The sequence below is a fragment of the Sciurus carolinensis genome, chromosome 15, assembly GCF_902686445.1.
Source record: "Sciurus carolinensis chromosome 15, mSciCar1.2, whole genome shotgun sequence".
NCBI lineage: Eukaryota > Metazoa > Chordata > Mammalia > Rodentia > Sciuridae > Sciurus > Sciurus carolinensis.
In genome coordinates this window covers 4,996,716-5,019,468 of record NC_062227.1, presented here as the reverse complement: position 1 = coordinate 5,019,468, position 22,753 = coordinate 4,996,716, and the positions used below count along the sequence as shown (strand labels likewise).

General features: G+C 45.7%; 1 protein-coding gene across 19 annotated transcripts in view; it reads right to left on the bottom strand.

Moving 5' to 3' along the window:
• Aopep (aminopeptidase O (putative)) overlaps window positions 1–22,753 on the bottom strand; it is a 316,057-nt gene that overhangs the window by 109,049 nt on the left and 184,255 nt on the right. For all 19 annotated transcript variants that reach the window (XR_007105155.1, XR_007105156.1, XR_007105157.1 and 16 more), the window contains 3 exons: window positions 11,864–11,966; window positions 11,142–11,249; window positions 1,687–1,730 (listed from right to left, as the gene is read on the bottom strand). Coding sequence is in view for 12 of the 19 variants with exons in the window: in XM_047526141.1 (XP_047382097.1) it covers window positions 1,687–1,730; window positions 11,142–11,249; window positions 11,864–11,966 (255 nt within the window). In the remaining 7 variants the exon portion in view is untranslated. The remainder of the gene's footprint in view (window positions 1–1,686; window positions 1,731–11,141; window positions 11,250–11,863; window positions 11,967–22,753) is intronic.

Genomic DNA, 22,753 nt, shown 5'->3' with positions numbered 1-22,753 from the left:
GGAGCTCGTCAGTACGGTGGGTGCTCACCCTGAGCGACGGACAGGCTTCCTTTATGTGTGTTTCTACTCCATTAAAAAGAAAGGAAAAGGACCAACAAGGACCCTTTGGCCTGCTGAAGAATGAATTTGGAGTCCTCCTTAAGGGAAGGTGGGATAAGGGGGAGTTTACACAAAAACAGGACAGACAAAAATCCCAAGCTCAGAAAAAAATCTCCATATTCACCTGGCCCTGCATCCTCTCCTGAATTCTTATGTCATCTCCTGCACGCAGTCAGTCTCATGGCAAAGGCCCAGACACCTTACCCTGAGACGCCCAATTTAGAAAGCATGTAAAAGCAGCTCATCAACATGTAGGTGACTGGTCCTGCATGAATCTAAGGCTCGTCTGTGTTAAAGAATTCATTTCCACATTTGGAAATTTGTTATGTGCATTAAAATATAGTTAAATCTGCAGGTCAGAAAGGAGGAGAGTAATGTCAGCTCTTCTTCAAAGAAATACTTAATTTCTCAAGCTGTCTCCCTTTAGTGTCTGAAGATCCATTTTGCTATTGCAAATGATGTTTCAGGGTATTTACTTGCAGGTCCAAGTTAATATAAGAAATTAGAAGTAAAAATTGGAATGAATGTTGTCTACCTGAAACACAGGTCTCGGCCCTCCTCCACGCACCCTGCAGGAGGCCGGCAGCCCCCACCTGAACACTTACAAGGAAGAGCATCGCCTCGTTCTCCAGGGCAGAGCGCTTGTGCCGGGCGGCACACCGAGGAGAGGCAGCCAGAACCACACAGACCCGCCTCCAGGCTGCGCCACCTTGCTTGCTAAGGGATGGTGGAAAAGCTACTCCATTCCAGGGCCTCAGTTTCCCCACTGGTAACAGAGGGGACAAGAGGACAGACTGTAGGGCCAGGCAGCCTGGGCTCAAGTACCAGCCCTGCCACATACTGCCATGAGACTCAGCCTCTTGGAAGCACGTCCTCTTCTTGGTAAAACAGGGATAAATACACAATGGACCAAAGAGTGTTGTTTTGAGGGTTAAATGGCTACCTTCATAAAGTAAACCCCAGTAAATGCTGACTTCTCACAACCCCTGGGATGGTGGTGACGGTGAAGAGCATCAGGCTAACGTCTGTGGACACTGCCTGACGTGAGGATCACTTTACAGTGACGGCACTGGGCACTGACTGAGCATGTGCTTTAGACAAGCATCGGCTGTTTAACCCTGACCCCCGCAGAGAGGGTGGGAAACACAGGTGGAAGGAAAACGGGACTGGCTCGGAGCTCCAGTGCGGAAGCAGCAGACGGGTCCTGAGCCTGGGGCCTGGCTTCACATGTCCACCTCCACCGCAAGTGCTTCCTTTGTGGGCCATGTCAGCTGGACACCCCATTCTCAGCCACCTTCTCCTCCAGTCCTCCCCCCAGCCGTCAGGACCACAGATTGTCCTTGTCTGTCTCCTAAAACCCTTTGAGGTCCCGACTCTGGGAATCTGAGTACATGCTGGCCCCCAATATCCACTTGGGCCTATCCCAAAGTCTGGTTGTCCATCCTGTGACTCCACTGGCTGAGCCAGGGCTCTGCCTCTGGTCAGAGGAAGACTGAACTTTCTAGGATGTAACAAGCCAAATAATGGAAGGGTCATCGTTAACATTAAAAGTAAAACTGGGCTCTTAATTCCTAATTTGGACCTCACCTTTTTTCCTCTGGGGTACTCTCCAGCAGCATTTGAAGGAAATCCTAGAATAAGAAAAAAGTAAACCATTAAAGATGTCCATCAATCAGTAACTGCTGGACCCACACCAGAGACTGAGTATTCCCAGCTGCTGACAGCTCACCTGCTAGCCGAGCAAGACTAGGCACTTATCAGACTCTACTCAATTGATTAATTTTCCAGGGCTTCAATCCAATCGCTTACAGAGATTTGTCTTTTAAAAACTATGAACAAGTTGAAAAATATAATCCTCGTTATTCTGACCTCACCCCCAACAGTTTAATTCATGTTGAAATGCTTTCAAAGGCCACCAGAGTCTCGAGCATCTTTCCCTCCCCTCTACTCTACCACCATGTCCTCCCTAAGAAGCTTCCTAGGTAACCCGGCGAACACTCCACACTTGCAGAGGCTGGCAACGAACTCGCCTGCATGGCTCCATGGAATATAACCACAAAAACCATGTTGATGAACATATCAACCAAGGAGCAAAGACGCCCTGATTCTGAACATGGTTCTAAGCCCTGTCTCCATCCCAAGATCTTCTCATGTACCACTGCTCAAGTCCTCTACCACTAGAGCTGCAGGACGCTCGTAGAGCAGATTCTTTAGCCTGAAGGCAAGACTACGAACTGTCTCACTGTCTTTCATTCATTATGGAAAATTTCAAACACAATAAAAGTAGGCAAAATAGGATAATTAACCTCCATACACATCAACCACAGCAATCCTGCCCCTGCACTTCCCTGCCCCTGCACTCAGAAACAAATCCCACATATTACATACTTTTATCAATATATGTTCTACCAAATGTCTCTAAAAGTTAAGGGCTCTTTTAAAACATAAGGCCCAAACAATTCAAATATGTATGCTCACTTGTATTTCATTTGTACCCTGTATGCTGTAACCCAGCTTCTCAGCCCTTCCCTCTTGGAATTTGATTTACTCTTCTTTTTTCATTAAAACATTTTTTTTCACACATGTATATGGAGTGACAGTGTCTGTCTCATTTCCCCTCCTCCCTCCCAGCGCCCCGCTCCTCCCCTCGCTCCCCCTGCACAATACAAAGTTCCTTCATTCTCCCCCACCCCACCATGGATCAGCATCCGCTTATCAGAGAAAACGCTCAGCCTTTGGCTTTTGGGGATTGGCTTATTTCACTTAGCATAAAATACAGAATGCCCAGCTAAACGGGGGCCTAAATACACAAAAAATTATTCATTGTTTATCTGAAATTCAAATGTGGCCATATTTTCTGGTCTATACCGTATTTGCGGTGTGGGCAACCCTAATGTACCTTTGATCCTCTGAATGCTGAACAAGATACATTCTGGATAACTATAAATATGAAACAAAGAATATTTAACGTTCCTGAAACCTGATGGTATTGAACAACAAAGAAGATCTACACTAGTTTTTAACAAATAGAAAATAAGCTTTTAAAATGGGTCCTTGAGAGAGTAACTATGACCAACTATGCACGTGGGGAATGAGAACCGTTCCTGACTGAAGTCCTCCCAACAGGACAGTCTGCAGACAGAGCCACGCAGGGCTCTGACGCCGTCCCTTTAACCCAGTGTGACAAGGAGGCAATGGCACAGCTCCTCCCACCACAAACAGAAGGACTCACAGAGCAGGAGAAGTCTGCAGGTTACATGGTGAGGTGTTCTTTTTCTAAACCTGCATCACTACACTGGCAAAGCCAGCCATCCCATTTCTGGTCTTTACAGGTGGCTCCAGTCCATTTCTATCTGAGGCAGTCTCCTTATTAAGGCACCAATGAAAAATTTATTCCTTGCAAGCTCTGTTCTCCTTCTAAGACTTTACTTTTATATAGCTCCTTCACTTAGAGTAAACAACACAAAATATTTAAAATATGGACCGTGCCAAAAAAATGGAGGGGTAACAGGAAAACTCCAAATTAATGAATGCCTTACAAAGGTACCTACCATGGATATACAGAGAAGAAAGCCAAGGGAAACAAAAGCAGGATTTAGAATTTGCTTTGCTTGAAGTCCTAAAAGTCATTATTTTTTATTATTTAACAGATTATTTTGTAAAACATCAAATTAGAAATAAATTGATCACAATCTATTAACATATTTCTCTATCCAATATGTTAGAAGATTGCTTTATAGATTGCTTTTTCATAGGCTTATTGGCAGGATTTTTGATTCTTAAAGATTCAGTACTGCAAAGATAACTTCTCACTAATCACTTCATTATCTCCTATAGCCCACACCAACTTACCCTGTGCTGGTCTGGTAATTTATGCTCAATTATGTGGGGGGAAATTCCATTAACCTAATGGCAAAGGGGAGAATTTAATTGCATGAGAAGCAGGAAATTTTCAGAGTTAACCTTAATTCTGCCCCTTTGCATTTTCCAATTATAACTGGATCCTGTCTGTGCAGAATGCAAAGTGTGACGCTCCTGAACTCCTTGTGAACACAGGGCAAGCCCAGGACGTGCCCCGGAAGCCTGCTTCACTTTTAAAGAAAGATGGTTGTCCTGCCTGCTGGAGCATCTGCCCCTTCCTGCCTCAGAGCTGAAATCCGCAGGCGGCACAGCAGCCGGGATCACAAAGCCAAGCCTTTGGCACCGGTGGGATGCCCTGGCTGCACCCCATCCAGCTTGACAAGACCCTGGCTTCTCGTCCAGGCAGTCCTGTACATCCATCAACGGAATTGGCCCAACTGGCCCTTCTTACTCCTTCCAGAGACCCAATATTTAAACAGGAAACACTGGTTTCCCTGGTTCCTTTTGTAAAACTGCATATACCCTCGAGTGGACTCCTCACTCACCAAAACACCATGAAATAAAAAGAAATGTGCCTCTTAGGCTGGTTCTTTCCCTCACTGCTTCTTTTCAGTTCCTTCATCTGTCTTCACCTCTCCTTCAGTGGGCTGGCAGTTTTGTGAAAGCAACTTAGAAATCGTAATTGGGTAAGGAGGGCTTTTGCACACGCACACAGCTGAAGCCAGACCACTACGTCAGTTAGCAACAAACTGTGGGGATCCCACCTCTGCAGTATGCCTGAAAACAAACAGACAAATCTGCTGCTGGAGAGGGATGTGGGTTCAAATTTAATCTGAGTCCTTGGTAATGGTTACAAGCCCACAGTTGGAAAATACATTCCTTGAGATTTCTGTTTTCAAATGCTACTCTCCTGATAATCTATACGCTAATTAGACTAGTCCCAGACAGTTTGTTTTGATTAACACCTAACAACACTACATTAAGCATCACAATTTTTAAAAAACTAGCACTGATTTTGGCACATGGCTAATTTGGTAATTATTTTTAGTCCTGGTTAAAGTGTCCAATAAAAAGCAGTGCGTGTGGAGTCTACAGGGTAAACCGACGCTGGCTTGATGGCTACACAGGACTAATGATTTCTGCCAATGTGTTATGAATGATTACTACGGTCATGGTGGTCATGGGTAAGACAGGCAAAACAAATAATCAGAACACTGAAGCAAGGACAGGATTGGCAGAGTAAGAGAAGAAGCCAAACTGTGAGGAATCAGTCACTGTCATGCTTACAAGAGGTTCAGTGTCGGCTGAAAGGGTGATAAATACTGAAAAGCTGCCAGGCAGGGTGTGCGGAAGAGAAAGGAAGAAGTAAGGCAAAGAGGAAGAAACTGAGGGACTTCTGCATTAGGAAACGAGATCATAGCCCTTCCTCATCAATAACTAACAAGCAATGTAAACAAAGATACAACCCATTAAAAATGTGTCTTTAAAAAACTTAGTGTCTACAGTGACATGGCCACATGCATGTTCATAACAGCTCAATTCACAACAGCTAAGCTAGCGAACCAGCCTAGGTGCCCTTCAACAGATGAATGGATAAAGAAAACGTGGTATATATACACAATGGACTATTACTCAGCCATAAAGATGAATGATATTTGCTGGTAAATGGATGGGACTGGAGACTAGCATGCTAAGTGAAATAAGCCAGTCCCCAAAACCCAAAGGCCGAAAATTCTCTCTGAAATGCAGATGCTGACTCACAATGGGGGTTGGGGGGAGTGGAGATTCACCAGGAATGAAGGGAAGGGAGGAGGAAAGACAGTAGACTGAATGGGACATCACTTTTCTATGTTCATATATGAATACACAGCCAGTGTAACTTCATATCATGCTCCATCACAAGAATGGGAAGTTGTACTCCATGTAAGTATATGTCAAATTACATTCTATCATCATGTGTAACTAAAAAGAACAAGAAAAAAGCTTGGTGTGGTGGCATGCACCTGTAGTCCCAGCACTTGCGAGGCTGAAGCAGGAGGATCACGTGAGCTCAGGAGTTTGAGACCAGCCAGGGGCAACATAGCAAGACCCTATATAAGAAATACACATACATACACACACACACACGCACAGAGAGAAAAGAAAACTTTCAAAAGCTTTAAAAAATAGCAAAAACTGGATCAGCCCCATCCTAACAAAGAAAATGCATGGCATGGGCTTCATAAAAGATGCAAGGAAGGACAAGAACTAGGATTCTGGACCCTTCGCTGACTCCCCCTCTGCCCCTCCTGCAACCTTCCATTTAGCTGAGCAGTGGACCCTGCAGTGGAGAAAGGCTACACCCTATTAGGTCACGAGAATCTTGGCAAGGGGATATTAATAAATTTGTAGAGCCAATTCTTCAACAAAGGCTGGCGAGTCCATCTCCTCCTCCCTTCCACACATAATGCCTAAGGTTCAGACTGCAGCTCAGAGGGAAGAAAAACAAGGCGAAGAAGAGTTGGGAAAAGAAGCAAGGAGAATGTTCCAATATACATGAGAATTCAGATGAAAGGTTCAGGCAGTGCTACCTGAGCTGAGAAGGAGCAAAAAGAAGAATTTTGCAACTACATAAACGAATGCAACAATCTATGTAAAGAGACAGAAGGGAAACATCTAGAAGACAAAGAACCCAGTCTTCAAGAAAATGTGGTCCAAGGAGAAGAAAATGCTCTGTGAATGCTTGACATTATAAAATAAATTAACAAAAACACAAAATAAGTTCTGTAAAAGGAGAGAGGACAAAGCAGCAAAGGGAAACGAAAAGAGAGGTTTCAAAGCAAAAGAAATAAATTAAGGACCAAAATATTCAGTATAGGAATATTAGTAAAGTAGCGATGAAAAGGATGGCATTCCAGAAAATGATGCTAATAATAAAGGGGTTGCTTGATATAAGCCCAGGCCATGAGGAAGAAGAAGATAAAAAGCAATTCATAGTAATAGGCAGCGAGGGCAAAGAAGATACAACACAGGAATAACTGGTACACTTGAAGTTCAGAATCCTGTGAGGATAAGAAAGACAACTGCACTAAAGGACAGAGCTAAGGTTTAAAAACACAGCTGCTTTCTGGGGATGGGAGGGAGGGGAACAACACTAAATCATGGGCACCAACCCATTTTCTCATCAAATTACTAAGCTTCAGAAATAAAGAATTCTCTCATCTAAGTGGTCCAAAAGAAGTAGGTTAATTTCAATGGTTCTTACAGCATTAATACCAGAGGCAATGGAGACATGTCTGAAGTTCTGTAGAGTGGAAATGTGACCCAGAATAGGAAGCCCAGTTTGTAATTCAGATACAGCCAACACACATGCATTCTCAAGCAGGAAGAACTCAGAAGTCACACAGCCTGGGGGACGGCGACTTGAACACCAAGTTAATAATGAAATTCAGTTGACAAAGAGTTGAATCAAAATAAAATATTCATGAATACAGAAGCATAGTAGTGAGTAGTGAAGCACACTGAAATCCTTTACACGCAGAGCTAGAATATACGACAGGACAGGCACCGGGGAGCTCACCTGTAATCCCAGTGACTCGGGAGGCTGAGGCAGAAAGATCATAAGTCAAAGACCATCTGACAACCTTAGCAAGAGACTCTCTCAAAAACAAACAAAAAGTTACACACCTGTGAAATTATGGGTTTAGCGTATACTGTGAATGAAATATAAACCTGACTATGTAAAAATAACAACTAATGGGCTGGGGTTGTGGCTCAGTGGCAGAGGGCTTGCCTGGGTGCTCGCCTGGCATTCATGACGCACTAGATTCCATCCTCAGCACCACATATAAATAAAATGAAGTACTGTGTCCATCTACAACTAAAAATAAACAAATAAATAAATAAAACTAAGAAAAAGAGATGTGGAAGTTTATAACTGCTGATTTTCTCAACTTTCACAGTAGTGAATAAGCCAATGCTCTATAAGATGAAAAATATAAGTAAAGGGGAAAATAACAATTTCAACCTTTTAACAATTTATTATTTTTTTTGTAATAATGTTCCTTAACCATACATCACCTTTTGAGGCAATGATTTCTCTTACATTAGTCTGCAGGTCAGAAAGTTCTTTATCTTCCCTTTAGGTTCTTTTTCATTTACTAAATTTGAGCAAAAGAAATTTGAAACAGTTCATTAAAAAGTACATACAGGGGCTGGGGATGCAGCTCAGTGGCTGAACACTTGTCTAGTGTGTGTGAGGCCCTGGGCTCATCTCCAGTACTGGGGGGGGATATATATCATACACACATACATATATATATTACAGTCATGCTTTTGTATAACTATTTCTAATAATTTCTATCTATTCACGTGTACATAAACACACACCACATACATACAGGGTCATAGATAAGTATACAACGACCACTGACATGTACATACATCATATACCGCATATGTAAAGAGACAGTGTGACTTCCAGAATGGATGTAACATAATGCTAATTGTAGGCATTTCTGGGTATGGGAATTTAGATGATAATCGATCTTGCTTGGACTTCTCTGTATTTCTTGAATTTCTATAATGAGTATGTGACAGTTGAAAAAGCAATATATCCAAGTTTAATACAAAGACACAGTGATCAAGGCAGTGTGGTACTGGCATGAAGACAGAAGCAGTGATCAGTGGGATACAACTGAGTGCACACAAACCAACCCTGACATTATGGTCAAATGGGTTTTGCAAAGGTTGTAAGAAAATCCAAGGGAGGAAAAGAATGGCCTTTTCATGAAATGGCAGGCGACAACTACCTTCATGAACAAGAATGAAGCTGGACATCATCCTCACACCATGCACAAAAATCAGCAAAACAGATCAGAGACCTAAATGTAAGAGCTAAAACCATGAAACTCTTAGAAGAAAACAGAAAAAAATCTTCACCAACTTCAATCAAGCAGTAGTTTCCTAGATAAGACACACCTGAAACACAAGCAACCAAAGAGAAAACTTGTCAAAATTAGAAACTCTTTGCTATAAAGAATACTATCAAGAAAGCGAAAATGCAATGCATAAAAACAGAAAATATTTGCAATCATATTTGATAAGGAATTTCTATCCAGAACGTATCAACTATTCTTATAACTCAATGATAAAAGACAACCCAAATAAGAAATGGGCAAAGCGTCTGAACTGACATTTTTCCAAAATAGATACACAAATGGTCGATAAACACATAAAGATGATCCACATCATTAAGCCATGAGAGAAACGCAGATCAAGACAATGGTGAGATACAACTTCACACCCCCTAGGGCGACCATTAGCAAAAGACAGAAGGTACTAAGCATTGACAAGTGCGTGGAGAAACCGGAGCCCTTAGCAAGTGGGGATGTACGATGGTGCAGTTACTATGGAGACAGGACAGCAGCTCCTCAAGGACACCGAACACAGAATCACCATGAGATCCACCATCACACTCTGCCTACGTGCTCCAAAGAACCGAAAGGAAATTCTGATTGCTGCAATGGGGACAGCCCTTGAAGACATTAGGCTAGGTGAGTAAGGCAGACACAGAGGACACGTGATCTACGGTTCTTCTTACAGGAAGTACCAACAGTAATCAAATTCATGGAAACAAATTAGAAGGGGGTTGCCAGAGCCTGGGGGCAGGGAAGAACAGGCAGTTACTGTTCAAGGGGTGCAGTTTCAGCTTGGGAAGATGAGGAAGTGAATTTCACTGAGCTACTCATTCAAAATGGCTAACATCTAAGTTTTATGTATATTTACCACAATTAACACAATAAAAATTAAAATTCAAAAAAAGAGCTTCTTGGAAGGCAGAGGCAGGAGGATCGCTTGAGGCCAGGAGCTCAAGACCAGCCTGAGTAGCAGAGTGAGGCTCCATCTCAAAAAAAGAAAACAGAAACAAAACAAAACAGACCGGGAAAGAAGTGCTGGTACGCGGACGTGAGCCTTGAGGTCACGTGCATGGAAACACCAACACCGAAGCCCACCGGGACCAGGGGACGGGGAGCCACCGCTGCCGGTTCCTCCTGGGGCTGATGAAAACGTTCTAGAACTAGGTCCCGCCGAGGGCTGCACCACCTTGCGAGAACACGGGGAATTACCAGCTCGTATGCTTTTAAGGGTGAATTGTACGGCTTGTAAATTCTATCTCAATAAAGTTGTTGTGGAAAAACAAAGTTGCTCCAAAGAGATAGAAAAACTGAACGAGCTGGTTGAGAGCAGCCGGAGCTCATAGGAAGGGCAGCCAGAACCCCAGGGGTCACAAAGTCCCACACGTGCGCGGCACTGCAGCATCTTAGTGAGAAATGGCTGGCAGCTGCCTTCCTGAATACCTGCCGGGAGTCGCATCCCCACACCTGGAAAGATTCCAAGGGCACAGCACGGACACCTCGTCCTCTACACACGGGTTCAGGCCACACGCTAATGCTGTGGAGGATGCGACTCACAACCACGTCTGAACACAACAATCAGACCCCCGCCTAACCCCCGCCGAGGACCAGCGCGGCCCTGGGAGCTCTGCCAGCTTCCTTGCTAGGTGCTGCTCACCCCGCACCCGTGGGAGCTGACGCATCTCTCTCCAACTGTCTTGTGGCCAGGCTGTCTGAAAATTTCAGTGTATCTTCCCAATGGCCTGTTTATTAAAGATTCACAGCATACCTACTGTGTGCCAGACCACACTAAGCATTGGTGAAGTTAAAAGCATGTTGGGCCCCATGCGCTCATACATAAAGTGAAGGAACAGAAAAGAAACAGTCCTGTAAATGAAAATACAATTATAGATATGGTAATGACATTAAGGGCAATGAACAGAGAAGCAGGCTGAAGCACATCCGTTCAGCTAGGGTGACTCTGAGGTGGTGGCATCGAGCGCAGATGGAAGGGTAAGAAGCAGACAACCTTGAGAGAACTCCAGGCAGAAGGAATGCTTGTTTTTGTTGTTGAGGTCACTCAGGGTACAACCATATGCATCACTGTGCACAGACAGCTTTGGGTTGGTCTGTCCCCCAACTACAGGGAGCTCACCCTTCCTGGGTCCACCTTCATTAATTTCCTAATTTTCTCATTGCATGGGATAGTAAATCTTTTTCCTGTTTTTAATGCTGGCATAATCTAATCTCCACATGACACATGCCCTTCAGTTGAATATCATGAACTCATAAGAACCCATCAATTACCTGAGAGAGAATCAACTGTCCATGAAACATGTGTACAAATTTTCTTAAAAACGAAAAATAGGTTTCATTTCCAAGTCTTTTGGCAAGGAACCGGAGAAGGAAGTAGCCCTAGAAGAAAGAAAGAAGACAGAAAATAAGACGTCCCTGATGGTTCCATCATAAAACTGCTCACGCACAGTCCACTCCAACCTATCCACGGAGCACCATGCGCATCTGAACGTGCCACCTCACCTGTCCCAGGCTGCCCTTTGTGTTCTGAGCAGGAGGATGGACTGCTGAGTCCTCAACTCCATTAATGTTCCCACTGTCTGTTCTGACCCAGTTCATGCCTGAGGGAGCCTGAGTGTCCCTCATGGCCTGCAAGGAAAGAGGTCCCCACCTCAGCTCCCAGATGGCCTTCCCAACCTGGAAGTTGTCCTGACGGCTCCCTTCTGGCTGGAACCTGAGAGCAACTGGAGGGTTCTATTCTCCAAGGTCAACTGAAGCAGGGAGAAGGGGACCCGGGCATGGACTCTTCAGGCTTCCTTTGATTCATGTCCCCTCCTTTAGGGGTATGAAGAGCTTAACTAAAGGACACTCAGATTCTATCCAGCCAGGTATCATTACAACACTCAGAATTTTTCTGCTTTTTCTCAACCATATTACTAATCCTCATTGTTCAATTGTAAAACCTAAAAAATGCTGCCCCAGAATCACTGGCTTGAGCCACGAGATGCACTTACCTTTAGATAATGAACCTGCATGAAGATCTTCTCGGGGTTGAGTCCATGTTTGACCACAGAAGCTCCTGAATCACTCACCTGGCCAGTTTTCTCTTTACTGGGTCTAAAACGATACAGTAACAATTTCTTTAAGTATAGACTATCTGTAAGTAATTTGACAATACCATCATCTTATTTCCTACCTCGAGAGTTGCTCAAAAGTATCTTTATTCAATTCAATAGTACCAGGTATAATTTAAAAGAGTTTATGTTATAAAGTTGTACAGTGAACAGGTGGGCTTTATATTTAAAGCTGGTAACCTGAGGTTGGCTATTGGCAGTATTTTATATCATCCTATCCAAGATGAAACATGCCAGACCCTCAAAGAATCTAAGCTTCAATATGAATTATTTAAGATGCCCTTTCTTGTTGGGAATGATGAACTGGGAAATTAAAATATACTTTAAATATATATTCAAATATATTTTAAAAAATTTTTGAAAGCCTCAATGCTTATCCACTTCTCTGGGTTTGCATTTAATAATTAAGGCTCCTTTAAGAAATATTTGCATTCTGAATCCATTTTAGAATTTTAAAAAAGGTCAAAGAAGTTCCTGTTTGTAGAAACGATGGGACATTAGTAATCACACACTGCAACCTCCGCATTTCGCTAAGAAAGGAAACCAAGGCATATGTGTGTTTGGATTAGAGCCAGCATCTCCTTACTGTCCAGCAGGGTCTTTACCATTATGCTCTTGGCTTAAATATTTTTAGAAATTGCCAGGCGAGGTGGCACATGTCTATAATCCCAGCAGCTCGGGAGGCTGAGGCAGGAGGATCACAAGTTCAGACCCAGGCTCAGCAAAAGTGAGGCAATAAGCAATTCAGTGAGACCCTGTCTTTAAATAAAATACAAAACAGGGCCAAGGATGTGGCTTAGTGGGCAAGTGTCCCTGAGTTCAAACCCCAGTACTCAAAAGAATGTATATTTTTAAAAATTCTTTTAATGAAATATGACAGACCCTTTGGGACATCTAATAAATATCCGTGCACCATGTTAGAGTGAACAAAGCTGCAGCAGCCAGGAGAAATCCAGGTGAGTGACAAGGTGTGCAGCCCTCAGCTGTCTGAGCCCCATCACTGAACAGACAACACTGAAGAGTGGTTTGAGGCTGAGTCAGGAAGAGATGAAGAGGAGGGCACATCATAAAGATGGAGGGCATTTTACAAAGGTGGGCTGATGTGATACAAGATCCAAAACCTTCGGGATCTAAAAGTCCTAGTTTCAAAAATCAGCCTTCTTCTTATAACCCATTAGACACTACCAGGTTATTCAAATTCTCTAACCCCCAATTACCCACCAGTAAAACGAGAATGATCCTACCTGCCTTCCCAGGACCTGTGGAGAATAACTGAAATAATACACTGTGAATCCTCTAGCAAGGGCCTGGGATTATTTAATGAATTTAATAAAATAGTCTAACTGCTTTAGCACAAAGATTTTCTTATTAAGTCTTAGCTGAATGTTCTAGAAAATTATCCCAGCAGACGCAAGGCTGAAAACCAACAGACAACAGAAGCAAAGTGATGAGGACTGGTCCTAGAGTCACCACAGAGCCTGTTTTCCATGTCTGTACCACACCTGTGGGAATGGCTAGTCCCCTCCACCCCAGTAAGACTCTGCTGAAACCCATCAGCTCTTCCCCGCTCACAGTGTGGCCTGCGGCAGAGCACCGTCATGCAGAAAGCCACACCAGCTCCGCCAGGGGAAATCCATGACCTGCAGTCTGGGGGGGAGGGTGGCTTCTCAAGAGCCAACCATAATCTGGGCACGGTGGCATACACCGCTGTCAGACAAGTAACAGAGACTACTGCAAATCCCAGCTCGAGAGGCTGAGCAGGACCATGGAAAGTCAAGCAAGACCATTTCTCAAAATAAAAAAAAAGGGATGGTGGCTCAGTGGTAGAGCGCTTGCCTAGCACACGTGAGGCACTGGGTTAGATCCTCAGCACTACATACAAAACTAAATAAAGTTATAAAATAGTCCACTTACAAAAAAAGAGTAGACCATTTTTAAAAACTTAAAAAATAAAAAGGGTTGGGGACGTGGCTCAGTGGTAGAGCGCTTCTGGGTTCAATCTCTAATACTGGGGGGGAAAAGTCAACCTGAATTCGAAACAGGTTGCCCAGCTCCAAGAGCTGTCTGCCCTCAGCTCTGCGCCGAGGCTGCTGGGAGGGGTGGGACCAAGAACAATGCGCCTCTCTGCTCCAGGCTGGCTCCAGGCTCCAGTGCCCAGCGACACGTTGAGCGGCTGTTTTTCCCTTTGCCTAAAAAAGTCCTTCCCAAATGCATCCCCTCCTACTCTCTTCTTCCACCCTCTCCAAATGAAGCAGTGCTCCAGAAAATTCTTGTATGCTGACAGCATCCAAGGCAAATGTACAAATGCCCCGGAGATTCCTTTTAAAGTAGACGGGAGCAGGAGAGAAGAAACGCCATGCTGGACACAGGAAACTCTCTCCTGGTGTCCTGGTGTCCCGGGTCCTCATGACACTGCTCACCCCAGGTCTGTGCAGAGACAGTGCAGGAGGTAGCAGGAGGCTCATGACCTACATCCCCACCCAACAGCACATACGAATCTCACAGACGAGCGACAGACGTCAGACCCACAAAGACCACGCAAAAATGTGTGATCCATTTTGATGAAGTTCAAGAATGGGCAGAACTGTCCTATGGTAACACAGATCAGCACTATGGCTGCCTTGGAGAAGGCGTCCTGAGGGCGGGCGGGGAGGAAGTTCCTGGGATGCTCAGCTGTTCTACACACTGCTTTTCAGTCAGCTTTATGGGAATAAATAGTAAAAATCCCTTCAACTACTTAGTAAAGCTTTCTGCACTTTGGTGTATGTATGCTCAATTTCAATTAAAAAGTTAAGAAAAAGTAGATACAACGCAACCAGCACATTTCTGTGAGACTAGAGAGGAATCAGTCTGGAAAAGGGGCTTTGCTGCTCGTGTGCCAGAACAGAAATAGGATTAACTCAGCAAGTCACACCTGAGGACTGAGGACCCTCCCCACCTGCTACTGGGGCACTCCACTGCTGAGCTAAGTCCCCAGCCCTTTTTCTTTTTTCTTTTGAGAAGTGTCTTTCTAAGTTGTCCAGGCTGGCCTCAAATTTTCGATGCTCCTGCCTTAGCCTCCCAAATAGCTAGGATTACAGCCGTGCGCCATCACACCCAGCTGATGAAATATTTTTTAAAATGATAATGTGAGAGGCAGGAAGGACCATGGGGATTCCAACTGGCGCAGAATCTATTCCACCCTTCTACCTTCCTCCACACCACCTGTACGATGAAATCTGAAAAGCTAAGTGTCCCTTGAGAGCCAGAAGACATAGTCCAAGTCAAAGAGACAAAGCTGTCATCTGCTGTGGTTGGAAGTGGGGTTATGGGAGAGTTGTTCTTTATCTTACAAGAGGAAAATATGACTACTACTGCTCTGCTCCCCAGACAAGATGGATGGAACTGCAGCAGTCATTTTGTGACCACGAAGCAGCTAACCAGAATGCTATGGAGAACAGAAGGGGAGGAAAGTGAGTAGTCCTTGATGGCCCTGCTCAGCTCCTGCCCAGCCCAGGACTGCCTGCTTTTTGACTTCTTACTGTGAGAATAACAACCACCATTAGTTTACACGACATTGCTTTCCCAGCCATGAACCGGAGCCCATTCACTCCTGCAGATGGAAAGCGGGAGGCGTGTGAACGGCGGGCAGGTGGGAGCCATGCCTGGCCAGTGCTCTTCTCAAGCATCACGCTCTCCACTTCACAAGGTCCTGCTAAGGCAAGGACTGAGATGGTGGCCACTGAGAGCTGAAGGGAGTGAGGCCTAGAGAAGACTGCAGAGCTGGCCAGTGGCAGTGGCAAGCGGGAAGCCAGGTCCACAGACCACCAACGTGCACATGCACCTGGGGCCTCCCCAACACCAGGACAACGTTTTGGCCATGACAAATCCCAAGCGGAGAGCCTGAGAGGAGCTCTCGCCCTCCCTGAAGCGTTTCCTCGGCTGTAATGTCTGTGACGAGGCTCAGATAATATGGAAGCGTTTTGTAAGGGCAGAGGTGTTGGTCAGCTCTTGGGCACTGGACTTCTGAACTTACTTCCTTGGCTGGAAGTCACACGATGCATGTGGGAGGTCAAGTCACCAAGGTCATGGGGGCTTCTGCTGAGCCAGATGCAGCGCCTGAGAGACAGGCCGTCCCTCCCAGCCCTGCTTCCCCACTGCAGGCCCCGAAGAACGTGGAGCTCTGAAGAGCAGGCAGGTGGCAGTGGTATTTGGGGCCCAGTGATTCGATCTGGAACCACGCCTTCTGATAGGATGACCAGTCCTGCACGACTCTGACCACGGGTGGGATTGGGATGGTGCACAGACAGGTCACTGGCTCTGCACACCTAGGACAGCGCCCACCCAGACAGGCTGTCTGCCGTCGCGCTCTTCCACACTTCTGACGGGGCGTGAGAGCCACCAGACCTCTGCATCCACACACTCACAGGGGGGCGCCCTGCGTGAGCCAGGGACTAGCGCCCATTAACAGGAAAGAAGGGAATTCATCAGCATCCCAACCCCCCTGCCTGCCGGCTGCCCCAAGAGCGAGCAGAGCCTCGCTCACCAGCAATAACGGAGGCAGTCCTGCCCTCCCATGGAGACTGGCTTTGTGCTGTCCACATGAATCTTGCCCCCATGGAGTCCAGTTCCTTCGTCTGTAAAAGGGGTCAGCGAGAGTTACCTGGGCACTTCCAAGGGCTACGCGGTGTCTGAGAGCACTGGTCAGAGCTCGGCCCGCACTGAGCAAGTGCTGCGTACAGTTGCTGTTACCAGGAGGGCAGCCAAACCTCCGGTGCTGGGAGAAGACCTTACAGAGACGTGGAAATGGCTCTGCAGGTGGGGTGTCATCAGAAGCCACTGGGGAAGGGGACACAGGAACTCTATCACTGGGGCAACAACTTTTTTTGTGGGGGGGGTTCCTGGGTAATTAACCCAGGGGTGCTTAACCTCAGCCCTTTTTATTTAACTTTTTAAAATTTTCAGACAGGGTCTGACTGAGTTGCTGAGGATGGCCTTGAACTTGCGATCCCGCTGTCTCAGCTATCTGAGTCACTCGGATTACAGGCAGGGGGCATAGCGCCTGGCTAGGGCAACTTCTTGAGAGCCTAAAACTATTCCAAAATAAGCAGCTTTTTTTCTTAAAGACATTGCATCCATATGTAGCCCTTCATCCTTCCTTTTAAGCATAAATCCTCTAAGGGTTGTCTTTAGGTGTGCTACTTGTCACCTCCTTAGCAGGAAACAAATAAGAAAACACTCCAAGTCTGGGCACAGGTTCTAGTGCTAGATCTGGGCACGTCCCCTACATACTCATCTCTCAGTCTACATCCATCTCTGAAAAGATACTAAAACTCTGGGTAACAAAGCAGAGGTGGAATAAGTGACACAGAGGAACTTACTTTGCAACAATGTGTCCATCTGTAAAGGATACACAGTGAGCACCTGCCACCTGTGGGCGTTTGCAGTGCTACCAAAGAGAACTGGACAAAAGGCATAAACGCCTGTAATGAATGAGTACTGCATCAAAGCCCCGGTCCCTGGACACCTGACGGCCCGTGTGCTTTACAAGTGGGTTTCCCAGTAAGCCTGTGTGAAGGGCCTTCCCCAGCTGGCCCACTGTCCTGAGCAGACAAGGGTGGGGTGCACATCATGCCGGTGTTGGAAATCACAACTGCTAACAGGACTCAAGACAAGGCTCACGGGGAAATGAAGGTAGACCCTGTCCCCCTAACTGGAAGGAGCCGGTGGGCACCTAGAGGAGGGGGCAACAGCTAAAGGAGGTGACAGGTGAGACTGTACTTAGCAGAGCCATGGAAAACAACAAAGAATTTCACAAATTTTGATAAGCAGTTTTGGAAGGTGAAAGATAAAACTTAAAAAAGCAATGAGCGATCAATACCAGACCATAAATGCTCTCTGGTTTTGATGGCCATAAATCAGAAAGTCCTGAGAAACCGAACGTCACACGGATGGAGAGAGGGATGCAAGGGTGTCAGCTGAGTATCACCTCACTGAACACACAAGAGCGACCTGGAGATGTTTTCAAGGGAGAGCGAGAGGAAGGGAGAGCAAAGGCAGAGGTGGGCTTTGACGGGCGGATTTTCAGAGGACACGCATGGAAGACGAACAGGGATGGGGTGCTGCGGCCCGTTATGCTGCCCTGATCTTGCACTGACGGGGTGGCTTCGCTGCACCTCTACCCCACCACGCCCTTGGCTACCTGTGAGGACAGGGCCCCCTTCAGGTGGGCTGCTGGCGACTGGCTGGACCCAATGCGGCTGCCAGTGGCCACCAGACATCCAGCTGCACCACAGTCCCATCTGCGTGCCAAAGAACACATCCCAACCCTGTGACAGCCAACGTCTGCCATGACGACCACCAGAACGAACTGTGGAAGGAGCACAAAGAGGTGCTGCCCACGTTCCCGGAAAGACCTGAGTGCTCCTCCTCCTCACGGGCCTGTCCCTCCCATCATTTCTTTCATCTTGTATCCTGACCCTGAAAGGGGGACCCTAACTGATGAGTCTACTTCCTACTTCTCCTTCACAGCTCAATAGAGGAAAAATACCTAGCCTTTGGGGTTAAAAACTCGTTTAAAAAATATCCAAACTAAATCTGAGAGTGCTGGGAAGTTAGAAAATTGTTGCCAGGAAGGCCAAAATTCAGAATGAGGGGTTGGGGTTATAGTCAGTGGTAGAGCACTTGCTAGTACAGGTGAGGCACTGGGTTTGATTCTCAGCACCACACAAAAATAAACAAATCAAATAAAGGTATTGTGTCCAAAAAAAATGCTAATGGGGAATGCCCAGGCTGGAATCTCGGTGACAAGAGGCTGAGGAAGGAGGATTGCAAGTTCAAAGTCAGCCTCAGAAGCTTAAAAAGACTGTCTCAAAATACAACATAAAAAGGCTGGGGATATATGGAGCTCAATGGTAGGGTACCCCGGTTTCAATCCCTACTACCAAAAAACAAAAACAAACAAACAAAAAAACAAAGAAAAGGAAAAGAAAGAAAGGAGAATGCCTGGGACAACAGGAAGGGAGGACTGGAAGGCCATGTGTGGAGACGCCACGATGGCTTGCCACCCACTTGGCCGGGACCTTCCTGCTGAGGTGGGCGTGGCAGAACAGGTGCTGCTCTTGGGGACTGCTGTCTGGCCCAGGTGGTGAGGGCGCCTCGCTCTGTCAAATGAGTCCCCCCGCCCCGTTCCAGGCCAGGTGAGGGGCAGGACACAGCCCCGAGAACTTCTGCCTGGGAGCACACATGTCAGGGGATGGGTCGTAGGGCAGCTGGAAGGGCTATGGAGGGAGTAAGCGCCACTTGATTTGTGGAAGTGGGGAGAAGAGGAGCGGAGGGGAGGCGACTTACAACCAGGCTATTGGACAGACAGGCTGTGTGCGCCTGGAAACCGCGTGGAACAGATGTTCCCCAGCAGCCAGGGGCTCCTGCTCCTGGGGGACAGCGAGGCCCTCAGTGGTGCGAGGGGGCCAGCAGCAAGGGCTGGAGGGCCAGCCAGGTCTTCGGCCTGAGACCATAGGGCTCTGCAGCAGGACGTGCCTGGCTGTGGCAGAGCGGCTCCCTTCTCATTCTTGCTGGCAACTGCACCCTGTTTAGGTTCTGAATTTTATGTGTTGTGCATTAATAGTGAGTGAGACCATTCGCCACAGCATCGCTTGTGAAAGCAAAAGACCTACAAATCGCCCAAATGTTCAAAGGTTAACAGATGCTCAGTGCATTTGTTAGAACATGCATATTCTAGAACATTTGCAGAAGTTAAAAAAAAAAGAAAAAGACAGTGGAAAAGCAGCCAGGGTTATACAAAGAGGAATGGGGTGGGAAATGACCACATAGCAACTGTGTGTGCATGCTCGTACTTGACAGATGCATTCTGGGCAGGGACTCATCACCGCTGGGGTTGTTACACCAGAGACCCTGCAGAGACGGCTTCCTAGCACCCAACACTGGGAGAGGCTCCTGGGTGCCACCATTCAATCCCAAGATCACCTGTGGCCTCAGGCCCCACTTTCTTCTTCCACCTTTCCTTCAGACAATTGCTGGTCAGCCCTGCCAGGCTAGAGACACACCATAAAACCCTAGAGATTATCCACTGATTTCCATCTGTCTCCGTCTTTTTGAAAAATTGAGATATAATTCACCATTCAAAAAATGTGTAGTTCAGTGGTTTTTTGGCATAAAGTTGTGCAACTGTCACCAGTACCCACTTCCAGAACATTTTCATTACCCCAAAAGGAAGCCCCACCCACTGACCATCACTTTCAAGTCTCCTCCCCACTCCCTGCTGCACCTGACACCATTGATCTGCTTCTTGCCTCAATGGCTTTGCTTATTCTAGACAGTTTAAGCAATAGGTGGCCTGAGCATCGGCTTCTCAGTGTGATAAGCTCCAGGTTCACCCCCCTTGCACCATGTATCACTGCTTCATTCCTTTTTAGTGCCATCAGTACCCACCGGAGTCAGGCACAGTGATACATGCCTGTAATTCCATGACTCGGGAGGCTGAAGCTGGAGGGAGGACTGCAAGTTTGGGGCCAGCCTCAGCAACTTAGCAAGGTCCTAAGCAACTTAGTGAGACCCAGCCTCAAAATAAAAAAGAGAAAGGCCTGAAGATGTGGCTCAGAGGTAGAGCAACTCCATTGTATGGATACAACAAATCTGTTTATCCGTTTATCTGCTGATGGACATTTGGGTTGTTTCTATTTTTTGGCTATTGGACATAATTCTCTGTAAACACCAGAGTACAGGTTTCTCGTGGACTTAGGTCTCACCCTGCCTTAGGTCCGTGCATGGGGGAGGAAGGAGGTCAATGTTCCTTCACATTCCCACTGTCAGTGCACACGGGCTCTGACTCCTCCACTCAATCCTAACACTCGCTCTCAGGTGACTGTTTCATTACGGCCGTCCTCCTGAGTGGGGAGTGGCACTTCTGGGCTGCTGTTGTTGTTGTTTGGTGGGGTTTCTTTTGTTTTTGGCACCAGGGACTGAATCCAGAGGTTCTCTACAACCGAGCCACTGCCCCAGCCTTTTTATTTTGAGACCGGCTCACTGTGGTTTTGATTTGCAGTTCTCCAGTGGCTAATAATGTCAGTAATGTCATGTTCTTTCTGACCACTTGTGGATCTTTTTTGGAGGCATGTCTATTTAGATCACTTGACTGTTTCAATGGGTTATCTTTTTATCATGGAGTTTTAAGAGTTCTTTATAGATTCTTCATGTATTTTATACATTCTTTATATACTCCCTTGCCAGATATGATTTCCAAATATTACCTCACATAATATAAGTTGCCATCTGAGGGGTGGTGCTGGCAGTCAAACCCAGGGCCTTGCATATACTAGGCAGACATGCTACCACTAAACTACAACTGGTCCAAGGTTGTCTTCTGACTTTCTTGAAGGAGTTCCTTGAAATACAAAAGCTTTTAATTTTAATGAAGTCCAATTTATCAATGTCCCCCTTTGGTTGTTTGTCTATGTGTTGTATCTAAGAAAATGCTGCCTAATCCAAATGCGTGAACGTTCACATCTATATTTTTCTACTAGTTTTATGACCTTGAGGCCTCTGACCACTGTGAGTTAGATTTCGTATGTGACGAGCAGTGGGGTGTCCAATCTCATCCTCAGGCGTGTGAATGGATAGCTGTCACAGCATCAGCTGTTGAGAAGACCACTCTTCCCCAGCGCATGGGCTTGGCACCTCGACAAGCACCCGTGGACCAAGGCGTGGGATCCCCTGGACCCTCCATCTTGTTCCACTGCCCGCACACTGTCATGATGATGGCAGCTTAGTAGGAAGCTTGAAATCTACAAGTGTGAACCCTCCAAATTTGCTGTCCTTTCTCAAGGTTGTCTTGATGATTCTGGGTTCTTTGCATCTACCTATAAATTAAACAATCAGCTTTTCCATTTCTGTAAACGACAACTGAAATTTTGACAAAAATTACATTGGATCCATAGATCAGGTTAGAAAGTATCGCTATCTTCACGGTTTGAAGTCTCTCGACCCATGAACACAAGGTGTTTTTCCATTAGCTTGGGTCTTTAATTTCTTCCACTGGTGTTCTACAGTTCCAGGGTGTAAGTGCTGTGTTCCTTTGCTTATTCCCAAATACTTCACTGTTCTTGATGCTACTGTAAATGAATTTTTCTCAACTTTGTTTTCAGATTAATCATAGCTGGTATAGAAACACAACTGATTTTCATATAGCTCTCACATCCTGCAACTTCATTGAGCTTCTTTATTAGCTCTAGTATTTTTTTTTTTTTTTTTTTTTTTTTTTAGGATTCTGCAGGATTTTCTTTCTCTATATAAGATTATATCATCTACATATAGGACGTTTTACTTCTTCCGTTCCAACCTGCATGCCTTTTATTTCACTCTCTTACCTAACTAACAGGAAGAAGGGGTAAAGGGAAGAAGCACATACTCCGTGGAACATCCAGAATTACATGAGATATTGCTCCCAATGCATGACAATTTTTCTGAATGGAAAACTAACACTCGTTCCCCAAGAATGCCATGTATATAGTGCCTCCTCCAATTGGCCAACTGCAAAAGATACACTCAGGATGGGCAAAATACAAGTGAACTGTTAGAGATTTTTACGTGTGTATGAGTTATTTTTTTAAGGAAATATTTCATAGGTAAACAGTGTTTTAATGAATCAGTGCTACACAGGGCAGCAATACAGAAGTCTACGTAGATATTTGTAAGTTTTATTTTCTGAAGATGCATAAGAAAATGTTAGCAGTGCTCATCTTAGGATTGGTGCTGGAGAGAGTTTTATACTTT